Source organism: Lissotriton helveticus, chromosome 1_2, assembly GCF_964261635.1.
Source record: "Lissotriton helveticus chromosome 1_2, aLisHel1.1, whole genome shotgun sequence".
Lineage (NCBI taxonomy): Eukaryota > Metazoa > Chordata > Amphibia > Caudata > Salamandridae > Lissotriton > Lissotriton helveticus.
The window spans coordinates 317,583,581-317,597,262 of NC_136058.1; the positions used below are offsets into that span (position 1 = coordinate 317,583,581).

General features: G+C 45.0%; 1 protein-coding gene across 1 annotated transcript in view; it reads right to left on the minus strand.

The window, feature by feature from the left end:
• The window catches only part of LOC144802527 (uncharacterized), a 95,712-nt gene that overhangs the window by 35,670 nt on the left and 46,360 nt on the right, over positions 1-13,682 (minus strand). Inside the window, exon 2 of the mRNA XM_078671814.1 lies at positions 6,234-8,064. Within this exon, the coding sequence (XP_078527940.1) occupies positions 6,234-8,040 (1,807 nt within the window). The 5' untranslated portion in view covers positions 8,041-8,064. The remainder of the gene's footprint in view (positions 1-6,233; positions 8,065-13,682) is intronic.

Sequence of the window (13,682 nt, forward strand, 5' to 3'; positions counted from 1 at the left end):
TCAAGCTTGGAGCGAGTGAAACATGAGAAGTCATGGGAATTGCTATTAGACAAAGAAAAAGAAGTTCCTAAAGCAGTTGCTGGGACAAATGTAAGACTACACATAATGGGGCGGTAGTCTGTGGAAGGGAACAACCCAAGAAAAGTAGGGACGAATAGGGAAGATTACCCACTTGGAAGGAAGGGTTTTTAAAGGACAGCCAAAGAAACAAATGAATAGCAATGTATATACAACATGTCTCGAAGAGACAGCGCTCTCTCGACAAGACCTAACAAGCATTGAAAATGACTTTGTGTAAGTTAAAGCCATTTGCTTTGCTAATGGTATTGTATAGCAAAGCAAATGGCTTTAACTTAATAAAAGGCAAGACCTATTGCATTTTCAATGCTTGTTATCCTTTGTAGATGATATAATGATGACCATTGAGTTGGACATCCATGAACGTCGGCTGTCAAATACCAGTAATAAGATGAATGTGTGCTAAACCTAACAATGCCATGTTGTGCAAGCATACAGATGAGGGTGTGGAGGCGGCACACACAACGTGCTGACAGGTGCACACACAGGATGCAAAAAGCACCCTTGGACAAGCCGGCCACATCCCGAACACATGGACCACCAGAAGACTGCATGTAATAAATAATTTTACAAACATCACCCCCATCAATAGAATCGATTATAACCTCAAGCTGCACTATTGATCAGCTGACTAGCTGTGAAGAAGACTGCTTTCTAAAGAGCTAGGTGAGAGCGCGTCAGAGGTGTAGGGGGGGCGTTATCAGCAGTTGTCAGTTGTCACCAACAAAAGGCGGTATCTGGGACCCCCCAGTCCACTGATGCAGGCAGACGCAGTGCCACTCCCACCCCCATTCCAGGGCTGGGCCCCTGCAGAGCTCAATGCAATGTGAAACTAAGCACAGATCCTCCACCTAGCTCAATAGTTGGGTACAGCCAAAGTGAGAACAAGGGGAGCAGCAAGTGATAACAATTGCAGGTTCTGTATCCTGCCTTCCAAAGCTTTCACGGAAAAGAAAGCATGCATTCTTCATTTCTCTGGTGCACCTGCTGAAAACAGAAGTCGTGTCCGTGGAGTCAACGTCCGCCTGGCCGTAGGCACGGGGTGGATTATTGAACTGCATCTGAGAGTACTAGCCTCCTTACAACGACTTGAACGTCAAGTAGGTAAAGACGTGGAAGTAGGGGTTACACCTGTTCAACAAGTCCACAGTGGAGCAAAATGAATGCAGTGGCAAGGAACGGGCTGCGCATGCACATGTTTGAGACCAGAGAAACCATCAGGGTTAGAGTCTACCACGCCGGAGGTTCAAATCGGAGACATTTATTCACTTATATTCCATGAACCTCACACAACCTGGAGTTGTGTGTAGTGTAAAGAGTCAGCCCTATAGTGGCAGCACATAAATAAGCAATGCTAGGAGATACAGCATGTATACACGCTTTCCACCATCTACAGCAATTGGTGACAGCAGCATATCTGGAATACACACAAAAGGTGAGAGGTGTTTGTCGTCAACACAAACACTCAAGTGCAACCAGTGCTTAATTTGCAAACCACTAAGTGCCAGGGCCCTTCTCGGAAGGTCACTGCTGCCTGCACCACACATTGCTCACAGTTATGCATGGCAGTAAAGACGATGATGCAGGAAGAGACCGCTTGGGCCACAGAGATGGAAAACCAAAATGGCGGATGCTTGTTTACATTCCGGATGAGTCTTTACAGCAGAGGTGCCACATTAGAGGATGGGCTGAACCTGGGGTAGCACTCTTACTAGGAGTACTGAAGAAAGACTGGCACTTCTCTTTCCTCACAGAGTCCCCGGAAAGGGAAATGTATTCAGACTTCCTTGAAGCGAGCGTTATTATGACTCAGTTTCTGCTGTGCTGATATTGAAAGGTGCTGACTTCACTTTGCAGTTACTGGAAGGCGAACAGAACTGTGGATGTGAATGCTGTAAAGTGACTTAAAAGTTGACTTGGCCAACTCAGGCTTCAATGTGAGTTGTCACCTTCCAATTCATCAGACCCTCTCCAAAAGTAGTATAGGCTGCACTCACTGCCAGAAGTCACGCCTTCTTTTTGCAGATTTCATATAGCGTGAACTCGACCCGAAGGTATTGGAGCGCATTACACTTCTTAGAATGTAAGGACATCATATACAATACAGGAAAGCATGTATATTTTCTGAAAGTATGTCAAATCAGCAACATGGAGTCGTCAATAACATCAGTGAAGGATTTCATATTCTGAGATATTGGGAAACAGTCAGAGGCAACGACCGCTAGATAAAAAAAAGATTGTAACTATTAATCAGCACACAACACGTAATAAGAACATAGGTTGCTTGCTTCTATTTCTCACCTGAACAGGATTAATGCTCCCTTAAAACAGGTTAATAAAATAGTAATATTTTAGCCTACTGCCAACAAATATGTTTGCAAGTATTTTCTTTCAAAAGGAGAATATAGCAGTTCAGAGCGGGCAGTCCATTACCAGCTAAGATTGTTGGTAGTAATACAGTTTTAGCTGAGGACTGTCTTAGCAGCAACCACGTCACAGAAAAAATAAACAAGCAAAATGTTTATAACAGCGGGACTGGATGCTTTACTGGCGGTGAAAAAAAAGGCCCTTGAGTGTCACGCTGCCAGTTAAGCATCCAATCCCTGCGTGCACGTCTACTGTCTATGTCTCTCCGCGTGCACGTTTTGGAATCCGTATCGATTCCAAAAGGTCCTCGTCATTGCGAGAGCAGCGCATGCGCACTACTAAGGTCAGGCGAGACCTAAAAAATTAACTGAGGTGATGTTTCAGAATATATCAGAATTAGTACTAATGAAGCATATTGTTTTGTAATTCTGAAGTATGGAGAAAAATTTGAGCAGCATAAAAACACATCAATACACTTGGCGATGACATTAACACACATTATCGTTTATGTGCAGTACAACTGTATTTCAGTGCAAATGTAATGGTCATTGCAACTGAAAATGTGTTGTCTATAATGGCAGTGCGTTACCACACCATGTATACTCAACACTACGCCACTCAACTCCACACCACTCCACTCCAATCTATGCCATGCCACTCCAATCTACACCACTCCCCTTTAAGACAGTCTACAGCATGTCACTCGACTCCACACTGCTCCAATCTGCGTGACTCACTCCATGACACAACACTCCACGCCCTTACACTCCACACCACATACCCCAGTCCACTCTATCCCCTCTACTCTAATGTACCCCAATCTACCCCAACCCACTCAAATCTACCCACCGCACTCCAATCTACTCCACTCTACCCCACTCCACTCAATCTAACCCAATCAACCCCACTCCACCGAATCTACCCCATTCCACCCCAATCTACTACACTCCACTTAAATCCACCCAACTTTGCTCTAATATACCCCAGTCTACCCCACTCCACTCCAATCTATCCCAATATACTCTACCCCAATATACCCCACTCCAATCTACTCTACTCCAGTCTACCCCACTCGACCCCAATCTACCTCAATCCACTCCACTCCACTCATCCCCAACCTACCCCACCCCACTCAACTAAATTTCAGCCTTGCCAAGTAGCAGCCACACTGGTGTACATAATAGCTAACATTTATAGCCCAAGAAAATAGTTCTGTGATTGGAGAGACCAATTGGCTTAGCAATGCTTGTTATCAGTGGGTGTTTGCAGGGTTGGCCTTAATTTTACTTTTTTAACATTTTTAAGGGTTTGTGGACACTCTCTTGGGGTTAGTGGACCCTTGCAAACTTGTGCATCCTTATTGGACATTGATAGGGTTTCAGACCGAGCAACAGGTCTCCAAACATCAGAAATGTCCACCAGAGGACAAGACCAATTGCTGTAGTTTTCAGTCTGTAGCCCGCGGTTTGCAGACCTCAGGGGCCAAGAAGTGGAACCCAGCCCTGTGTCAAAATCAGTCAACTTGTTTTTAAACTTCACCATCGGGATGCCCCCGTGCCAGGGAGTGACAGGATGGTACCTCAGCTCCTTGTGGCTTCTTTATTCTTTTTGTCAGGATGCGGGGAAACAAGTTCCTTCAACATGTAATGATTTGAGTTGTAGCCAGCCAATCAGGGAGCTTCAGGTCTACAGACCCAACGTTGGGTTTATGTATCCGAAATGGGCGACAGAAGAAAAAGCTCCCTCATCCATTCGGATCCAATATATTTTTACATTTGGGTCCGCAAGTCCAGATTCACTGACCTTTCATGGGCTAAAGATCCAGCTTTCTCTATCTTAATAGACTAGTGGCTTAGTTTGAAGTTCACAAAAAACACTTTAAAAACGCTGCATTTCACAAAAAACAACTGAATGGATTTATAATAAATGAATCAAAGGCACTTTCATGAGTAACAGTTGTAATTTCATTTAACCTTTTTTCTGTACTTTTTTGACAACTCACTTTAAAGACATGCATGAAACTAGCCAAGCCACACCCAAATAGCTTTGTGCAGAGTCAATAAACTGTGCCAAAGTTATTATATGATCATATATTTATATTTCATCGGATTCTGTAATCCCTGTATAAACGGAAGTCTCTAATTTCTTTATAAACGGAGACTTGTGATGCACCAAGTCGCAGATTATAAAGAAAAGATGTTAGGACTCGACTATTATAAGTTATTACAGTCAAGTTCTGAGGTCACAATACCCTCTGCCAGAGCCAGCAGCTAATGTGATAGGCAGGTCAGGTCACGGAGCATATTTGGAGCAGCTGTTTAAAGGAACAAACGTAACGTCGCTTTTGTTTCTTCTGCTCTATGTTAAGAGCTTACTGTGACAAGCAGAGACAATATATTTATTTATTAACTTCTTAGAGGAAAGCTAGACTCTTCCTCCATGTTTCTACACATTCCGAGCTACTGCAGTTTTTTTTTTAATGACTTGTATTGAACTGTTTCTAATATTTAACAGGTTTATGATGTGTTTAATTTTGCACTGGAGGTTTTATTTTTAATCTTCATGTTGCAAACATGTTTGCCCTTTCATATGAAACAGCTACACACCAAGGTTTTAAGTGGTTTGTGGGAAAGGTGATGATGTGAACATGTATTATATGGGATAAAGTACCACCTGGCTCACATTATGAGAGTATTGCCAGTCACCTCGGAGCCCTATAACCTTATAAAGGAAGTCTGCCTTCGGCATCGTTCCTCTATACGGTTATGGAACTCCTCGTCAACTTGCAATATCCTTATAATGTATGGCAGGGGTACTTTATCTCTAATATATTTTCACTGAAAAAAGTTACTATGAAGTTATAGTTGCTTTGTTGTAACACCTTAATGTGTCTTTAAAAAACACCTCAGAAATTCCCTTAAAAACAAGGAAAAAAATTATTTTGGGTTACGACTGAAAACCAAACAAACTCCTGAAATTTGCAAGTTATGGTTAGAACCACAATCCGTAACCCACACCACGGGTGTGCAAACCATAACTCAGCATGTTACGCGTGATGATACGATGACATTTTCGTAGTTAAAGAGTTTGCTAAAGGCAGGATGCTGCTGTAGGGAGATCATGGCTATTTTTATCTTCCTTAAAAACCTTCACAGCACACTTGGGACTGAGCTAGAAGTCGGTAGGGTGAACTCACAAGTGACACATAACCAATCACTTTGTGTATCTGTCTATCATGAGGAGGTGTGCACTCCTGGAGAACCCTGCAGTGGCAAGAACATCCCTGGTCGTCCCTGCTGTTGAGGCTGAATACATACTAGGATTTTTATATCAGGAACTGGAGTTGTCTGCGTCTTACCCACTGTAAATGTGCAACAGGAAACAGTTCCCTCTCTAGACTGCGCATGTCTGCTATTCCCAATGAACACCACATCACTTGCATCCGACTATTAAGTGTGATTGCGCCCAGTAATTCCTCCCATGAACAGCGCTATTTCCAGTTCCTCCGCATGGAATAGGGACGGACAAGGAAGGATGAGAGCTACTGGCCTACTTGTCTCATGCAGAGTCCCATGACCAGGCCTGTTTCTGCACAGGAAGGATGCAGTCCTGTGTGGAAACAGTGAAGAGTGCAGGGTAACATCTGCACCCAGCATACTCACTATCTCTCAAGAGGTTACACCCAAACCATAATCCTCCCCTCCAAGACTTTCTAAAATCTATGCATTTTGAAGAGGTTTTATGTGTTAGTATGCAGTGTGCGTGTCCATGTATAGCGAAACACATACCTGGGGTGGCTTTGAATAGCAATAAATGTGATTTTGTATTTCCTCTCTTCATTGAGTCTTCATCTGCAGTATTTGTATCCAGTTCTAGGCATGATGGGGGCACAGACTGACCCCGCTCATCAGGACAGAGCAGGTCTGGCTTGCAGTTCCGATGTTGATGCTGTGATTCAGGGTGCAGTAGCTTGTAGTTCTGATTTGAATCCTGCTCCTCATGGTGCAGTACTTCTAGCTTGTTGTTTAGTTCTAAACCCTGTGCATCAGTACAGGGAGTTTCTAGCTTGTAGTTCAGATTTGAATCCTGCTCCTCAGGGTGCAGTGGTTTCACCGTGTAGCTCTCATCTGGTTCCTGTGCTTCAGTACGCTTTGATTTCAGCTCTTGATCCTGTGCCGCAGTGTGCAGTAGTTCTAGCTTGTTGTTCTTATCTGAGCCCTGTGCATCAGTACAGGGAGTTTCTAGCTTGTAGTTCTGATTCGAATCCTGCTCCTCGGGGTGCAGTGGTTCCACTGTGTTGTTCTGATCTGGTTCATGTGCTTCAGGAAGCACTGACTCTACCTCTCGATTCTGTGCCGCAGTGTGCAGTGGTTCTAGCTTGTACTTCTGATCTAAACCGTGTGCATCAGTACAGGCCGGTTCTGGATTGTCATTTTGATCTGGTTCCTGTGCTTCAGGGCGCATAGATTCTAGCTCGTAATTCACTTTTGGATCCTGTGCATAAGAAAGTTCCTGCTGCAAGCATAGGTGTTGCTGGAGGCACTGGGTGTGTTGTGACCCCAACCTATCAAAGGACAACAGCACAAACTCTATGTGTTCGTCTGATGACATCCCATCAGGTGACACAGGTTGTAGACTGTGGTTCTCCTGGGAATCTTGGCAATCAAAACACATCAATTCTTCCTCTAAGGGATCATCAGGTTCCTTCCCACCTGGTGACGTGGGTTGTATACAGTGGTTTTTCTGTGGTTTGTGTCTTTCAGGAAGTAGCGGGCGTGGGCAGAGGTTCCATTGCTGGTCCCAGCTATTAGCAGACAATGGGGATGGTTCTTGCTTCAGGTGCACATCTGGTTCCCTCTCTTCTTGGAACACTGATTGCATGCTGTGGTCTTGCTGTGGTGTCTGGCAATCAACAAATTTCGGCTGAATATACAGCTTTGCCCCCAGTGATCTGCCTGGAGGATCTGTCTGAGGGCACCTGGATACAGTGCAATCCTGCTGTAGTACATTATTATCTGGAAATCCAGGTTGCATGCACTGGTCCTGCTGTGGGTGACGTCGATCTGGAAACATTGGCTGTAAAAAAAGGCTTGGTTCCTCTAGATGCACTTGAACATCGGTCAGAGAAGAGAGCATACAGTCCTGCTTTGGTGCATGCCCATCAGAGAAATCCGACTGAAGAAACAAGCTTGGTCCACCAGGCCTGTCCGGTTGAGGTGTCGCAGGAGACCACCTAACAGCACAATCTCTAATGCTCGCCGGACAGACCATCTCCAAAGACACTCCACCATTATGTAGGGAACCTTGATCCTTTTCTATCCAGATTTTCTTAATAAGGCCAGCGACTCTAGAAGGTACGTCCTCCAGAGTGTTCAGCAAGTTATCCAGTTTGGCTTCCAACTCCTCCAGCAGGGATAGAAGGATAATGTGCGGCAGGTTCGCGGAAAGCGGTTCCAGGTCCTGGTTTCTCTGAGCATCATTTAGAGATCTTGAAGCTGAGACGTCATGAAGAGGTAAAGATGGGAATGTGGCTCTTACAGATTCACGTGAACACTGCGCTGTCACTTTCTTTCCTGGAGCCCGTCTTCTCCCCATTACAGTATTTTGATTTTCAAGTGTCTGCAGAGGGGAGGAAAACAGAAAAGACAACACGTTATCACAGGACAGTTAGGTCAAAATACTCCTTCCTGTCTCATCAAGCCCGGTGTCATCAGAGAAAATTGCGGAATTCTAAAACCAGAAAAGAATTAAATCATTAAAATTTAACAATATCCATAACATAGTTCATGTATTAAAAAAGGCACTGATTTGAAATGCATTTCCAACACTATGGGCCTGATAAAAATCTTGGCGGTAAAGGTCTCGCAGCCACTTTTTAGACGTATTCACTGCCTGCCTACTTGGCTGTTCACCAGCTCTATTTAGATGTTGGCAGGCCTATAGATGAAAAAAGGCCAGAGTCAAGCCGACTCAGTAAGGAATTTTCAACTGCGTCTACAGCGTCATAGGCAGAAGCGGCTGTTGACGGGACTATTAAGATGTGGCTTTCCGTCAAGAAAACTGTGGCGGGAATCCATCCTACTATGAGTTGGCGGAATCGAAGGAAATGAGGTATACATGTACCTTTTTGTTTACTGGTTTCTACTTCTGTCTTTAACCCCTTCGTCCATGTCCCCCTTTGCTGCTTCGACTGTGCAAGAACGCCAAACAACTCCATGGTCGCCAGGATCTGAGGCAAGCTACTTTCACAATTGTCTTACTATGAATAGTGTGTCAACAATTGCTGTAGCCTCATGTATTGTTGCCTCGCACTTACATGCAATTTGTTCTAATGTGTAATGCAGCAGTGTTTATTTTACAACTTAAAAAGGTCTTTTTGCACTTAAAAACAAAATATTGTTGTGGTGGTTGTAGGTGTTGCGCTTGCGGTGCCCGTGGGTGTGGATTATATAATGTGGGAATGTTGTTTGTGTGGCATGTAACAAGTAACAACAAGCATTTACAATGCAATGGTTTCGCCTTTGGACAAGTTAGAGCTATTAGCATTGTAAATGACAACATTTGTATTTATGTGTTGGTTTTGAAAACAGATAAATAAATGGCATTGTCATTTACATTGCCATTAGCTTAATCTCTGCAGTCACTCTGCAGTCCCTAGCACACCATAGACTTCCGCCATGCATCATCGGTGAAATTTCGGTGGCTGGGATCCTATGGAGCGGCGACACTGCCTGACCCTCCCGGTGCAATCGGACCCTTTGTGCTACTTTGTATCCCGTCTGAGGGATGGTTCAACGTTGGTACTATTGACAGACGAGGCCAGGGGTGAATTCGCTTGGGACATGAAGGGACTCATGGTTGGTTGATGGTGATTTGAGGGGCGCTTAGCGGGGATGTCATTGATTGCGTTATACGTGATTGCTGCTACTTGTACTTTTTCTACCATTACTGTTTATACGATTTTTGCACGCGGAGGTGGGAGGGGCCGGATAACCAGATCAGGGCCCTTCTCCTGTATTTTTTCTCTTTCTTTTTCTCTTTTTCTTCTCTGTATTTCGGGTCTCTTATTTAGGGCGACAGGCACGCTGCTGGGGGGGTAGGCCGTAGCCTTTTGCAGGGGTGCAGGGTTGGGGGATGGGTTTGTTATTTTGTTCTCTCTTTGTTTCTATGGCCCTTTGCCCTTTTCCTTTTTCGATGTCGTCGTCTTCCATGTCTCCCATATTGTGTTTCGCCTTGAGGGGTGGGGCTAGTTCGCCATGAATGCTTTGTGTTTATTGCATCTATCCTGACTCATATACCCCTTCCCCCGTCTCTTTCAATCTATGTACATCACTGGCGTAAAATCTTTTGCTTTTAGTTCGCTGTATTAGGGGTGTGTGTGATTATGCGACATTGATTTTTACTTTATTTTTCGTTATTACAAAATGAACCGTCTCAGATCCTTATTATCGCATGGTACTTTAATTATATGATATATCCTGGATGCTACTCAGTTTTTGAACTCCGGACCGGTGTATGTTTTTATACTACATTACTTTTTAATCGATTTGAATAGCGGCCGGCCGGATTGGTTGTAGGCCCATGTTTGTATCTCCGTACTATAACAATAAAGGTTCTTTAAAAAAAATATAAAAAAAATAAATAAATAATGCAGAGGGGCAGGGCTCCCTCTTTCTTCCACAGGCCAGTCGGGCTAACACTAGCTGCAGCACCAAAGCTCCTGTGCGCGCCCCTCCCCCCACACACAAAGACGGGTTACTGCCATAAGCCTGACAGGAATAGCATCATCCGTTGTGACTGTCATCGCGGAGGCGGGAGCAGCTCTCGGGATTTCATCTCCACCGTCCACCCACCCAATACTTAATCCCACAAAGGTAATCATGGAGTGACTGCGAATCTAGCCGCCCACACCACACCCCCTCACACTCACCCCAGACCCTGGGAGGCTAATGTCAAGAGAAAATAATCTCGCATCAACCACCCTAGTTTCAACCACTTAGAAAAATATTCCTCGATATTTATTTTAATAGCAGTATTTTATATAGTAGTTACACCCTTCTGGGACCCATCACACGAGCGAGAACATTACTACTCGCGCCAGGCACTGGGGTTAACAGGCAGTGGCATGGCAAGGGCTCTATTGGCCCTAATACAAGCAAGGAAACAGCCACCCCTGCTTCCAATCCCTTGGATCTGTAGCTAAAAGCAACCGACAATTTGGGATGAAAGCCCCTCATTGCTCTGTGACCCGGTGCCACTGCACGTGTCGCTCTATGAATAGCAACCCCCTCTGTTAACATAGTACAGATTAAGTAGACATGCAGGTCACATGTGCATCACTCCCCTCAGTCACCCTAGGAAATTAGGGGTTAATAGCTTGAACCTTCTGATAAAAACCACACCTAGCATGAATCCATCTAGGCCTGCGCCAGACACTGAGGGTTATTACCAGGAGCCTTACCTCAAGAGAGCAGCCATATTTGACATCAGTCCATCTCCCCGCATCCCCACCTCTGCGCCCCCCGGCTCCTATGAGTTTTTGTTTCTTTCCACCGGGTGGTCCTGGAGCAACAGGCTGGGCAGGCCTAGGATAGGTCGGGCACTGGCTGTCTTGGTCTTCCAGCAGTTTCTAACATAACACACCGAATTCCCTGCTTTTCATATAGATATATCATTTAGTCTCTGCCAACAGGGCACGTAAAGAGGCACCACGATCCCCCTCATGGGCACAACACGGTACCACAGACTTAGCATTGGAGAAACGTAGCCATCTCAGCAGGGTATCCCTCTGCTCGCGCAAATTTACACACGAAAGTCACTCTGTAAGATGTGGAAAAGTGAATTTTGCCATGTTATATGTGCCTACGTGTTCCCCATCCTATGTTATATGTGCATGATCGATATGCATGTATCCCCCTATGATCGATTAAAGACGCAATTATAGTTGTGTCCAACTCTAGTATGTCAGTTCCAGTTCTCGTGAAAGCAACGAGTATTAGGCCTATGATGCCACGTTTTTACAGTGTGCACGTTAATTCATTGAATTGTCCCCGTTCCTAGGCCTCAAAAGGGCCCGGACACCAGATTCAAGCTCCAGTCTCCTGAACCCTCTCCAAGGAGCGATGCAGCCCCCACCTGCATCCCTGACCCTTCACTTACTTCGCGCAGCGCGGTGCCGGCCTGGCTCTGCCTGCCTGTCTGCCAAGAATATGTTATGCTTCTAGTTATCAGTCCAGCTCTCCTCCTTTGCATTCCTAAGCTACTGAACCGCATCAACAGTTTCAGCTATGGTCTAGTCTGTCTGTCTCCATGTAAGAGAAATACTGTATTAATATTCATAGAATATTCCTAGCACACGCAATACATGTAGAATATATGCATGCACCAGCCTTAGTGTCAAGTAGCCTTTGCCCTGATAACTTTTAGATTCTATCAACATGTACTCCAAACACCAGATACCAGATATGCTATAGGTACATGTCGTCCTGACACCGCAGACTTTAGTCTCCTCTTCTAGTGTAGAAGTCATAGCCCCCAGTTCTCCCCGGTAACACGTCATTGCCCATTTGCGCGCACCACTAGGTTAAAGGTCCCAGCTGCTCAGGTAGCCCCCTCCATGTTTCCGCCCATTCATGACACTTCTGTGACGTTCTCATCACATGTCTACGTGCACGCCTTCTTTTCACGCCCATGTCTTCTTATCTTACGCTTGTCACTAGTTACGCCTACTGTATGTAATGTAATTGAAATGTCTTACTATATATATGTATGTTAAACTGTAATGAGGCGCGCTGCAGCTGCCTTCCTTCCTATTTTATTTCAGGCTGTCCCGTTCCAGTCCCCTCCCTTTTGCCTGAATAAATCCTTTTGACTCGGATACATCGGATCCTGCCTCTTATTTATTGAGCTATCTGTTATTGTTAATATAGTCAAAAATAGTCCCGGTATTATTTATTTATATACCACATAATGGCGCCCGAATAGGGACGAGCCCCTTCCTCATGCGCTGGCGATGCAACGCCGGTCCCCTGACCCTCTGCAGCCGTGACGGAACAATACCGTGCACGTGCAGATATTTCTGCTTCAAGTCTCCCTCAGGCCCACGGAGGAAACGGAGACTGCGGTCCGACATCCAGACGAAGCGGTGTGGAATGCGGTTCGTCCCGACCAGAGCCCAAGCCGAGAGTGCAAGGTCCGAAGTATCCGGAGGCCCACCTGTAACCGAAGTTTCCGAAGTTCGTAGTCCGACGTCGTAGCAGTCCAGTCCAGTCCGAGGCCTTCCAGTTTCTGCTTCCCGGTGAGTACCGTCGCGGGGGAAGTATTTAGACAGGATCATTAGTTTGTTCCTGGTCCGTTGGGTTTGGGTACGCAAATCCATTACGAAGTATTCACCTAGGTGGATACGGGTCCGACGTGTCTCTTTATGGGACCGGTATGTTCTGTACTGTTTTAGCAGTGTATCCAGTAATTCTAGTAAGTTTCGTTCTCGAGAAGTTCATGTGTTCTGTTTTCAGTGTATCAGGTAGTATTTCTGTTCGAACTGTTATTAATGTATTTTTATGTCGTGGTATGAGTGCTTTGTTCGCTATTTTATTATTGTGATTATTGTATATTGTGTTTCAAGTGTACTACCAAAATGCCTCTGTTCTCGAAATTACGTCAGTTAAAGACCAGAAAAGGGTTACTCGAAGAAGCAGTTCCCTCCTAGGGACAGTCCAGGACATTTTATGTATCACAAGCATGGCTTAGATGCCATAATATATCTAGACTTATGGGCGGACTATACTAAGGAACTAGAAGAGAAATATAGATGGCCCGTATCAGGTACATGGGATGCCGAGTGCATCATGCGAGTAGAAGAAGCATTATGGAAAAAGAAAGCCAGACAGTCCCAGAAAGATGCCATCGAGTTATGGCGCAAAGAATCTCATAAAAGAACCGAAAAAGAATTCAGAAAAACAGAATTAAGTAGGGAATCCTCAGAAAGAGCCCAAGAAAGGGAATTAATCGAAGAAGGTGAACGAGTTAGAGCAGAACAGTCAGACCGACAGAGAAAGGCCCTTATTAAAGGCATGTATCCTCTTCTTGCCGAGGGCTTGCCAAAAGCAATCCCGGAAGCACCCTGTAATTTTTCGCCGCCATTGGTCCCGACTAAGCTACGCCATAAACCGACCGCAGCTGATATTTTTCTTTCGTCCTATTTGGACGACACAGTACCAGCCTATGCAAATCCTGTC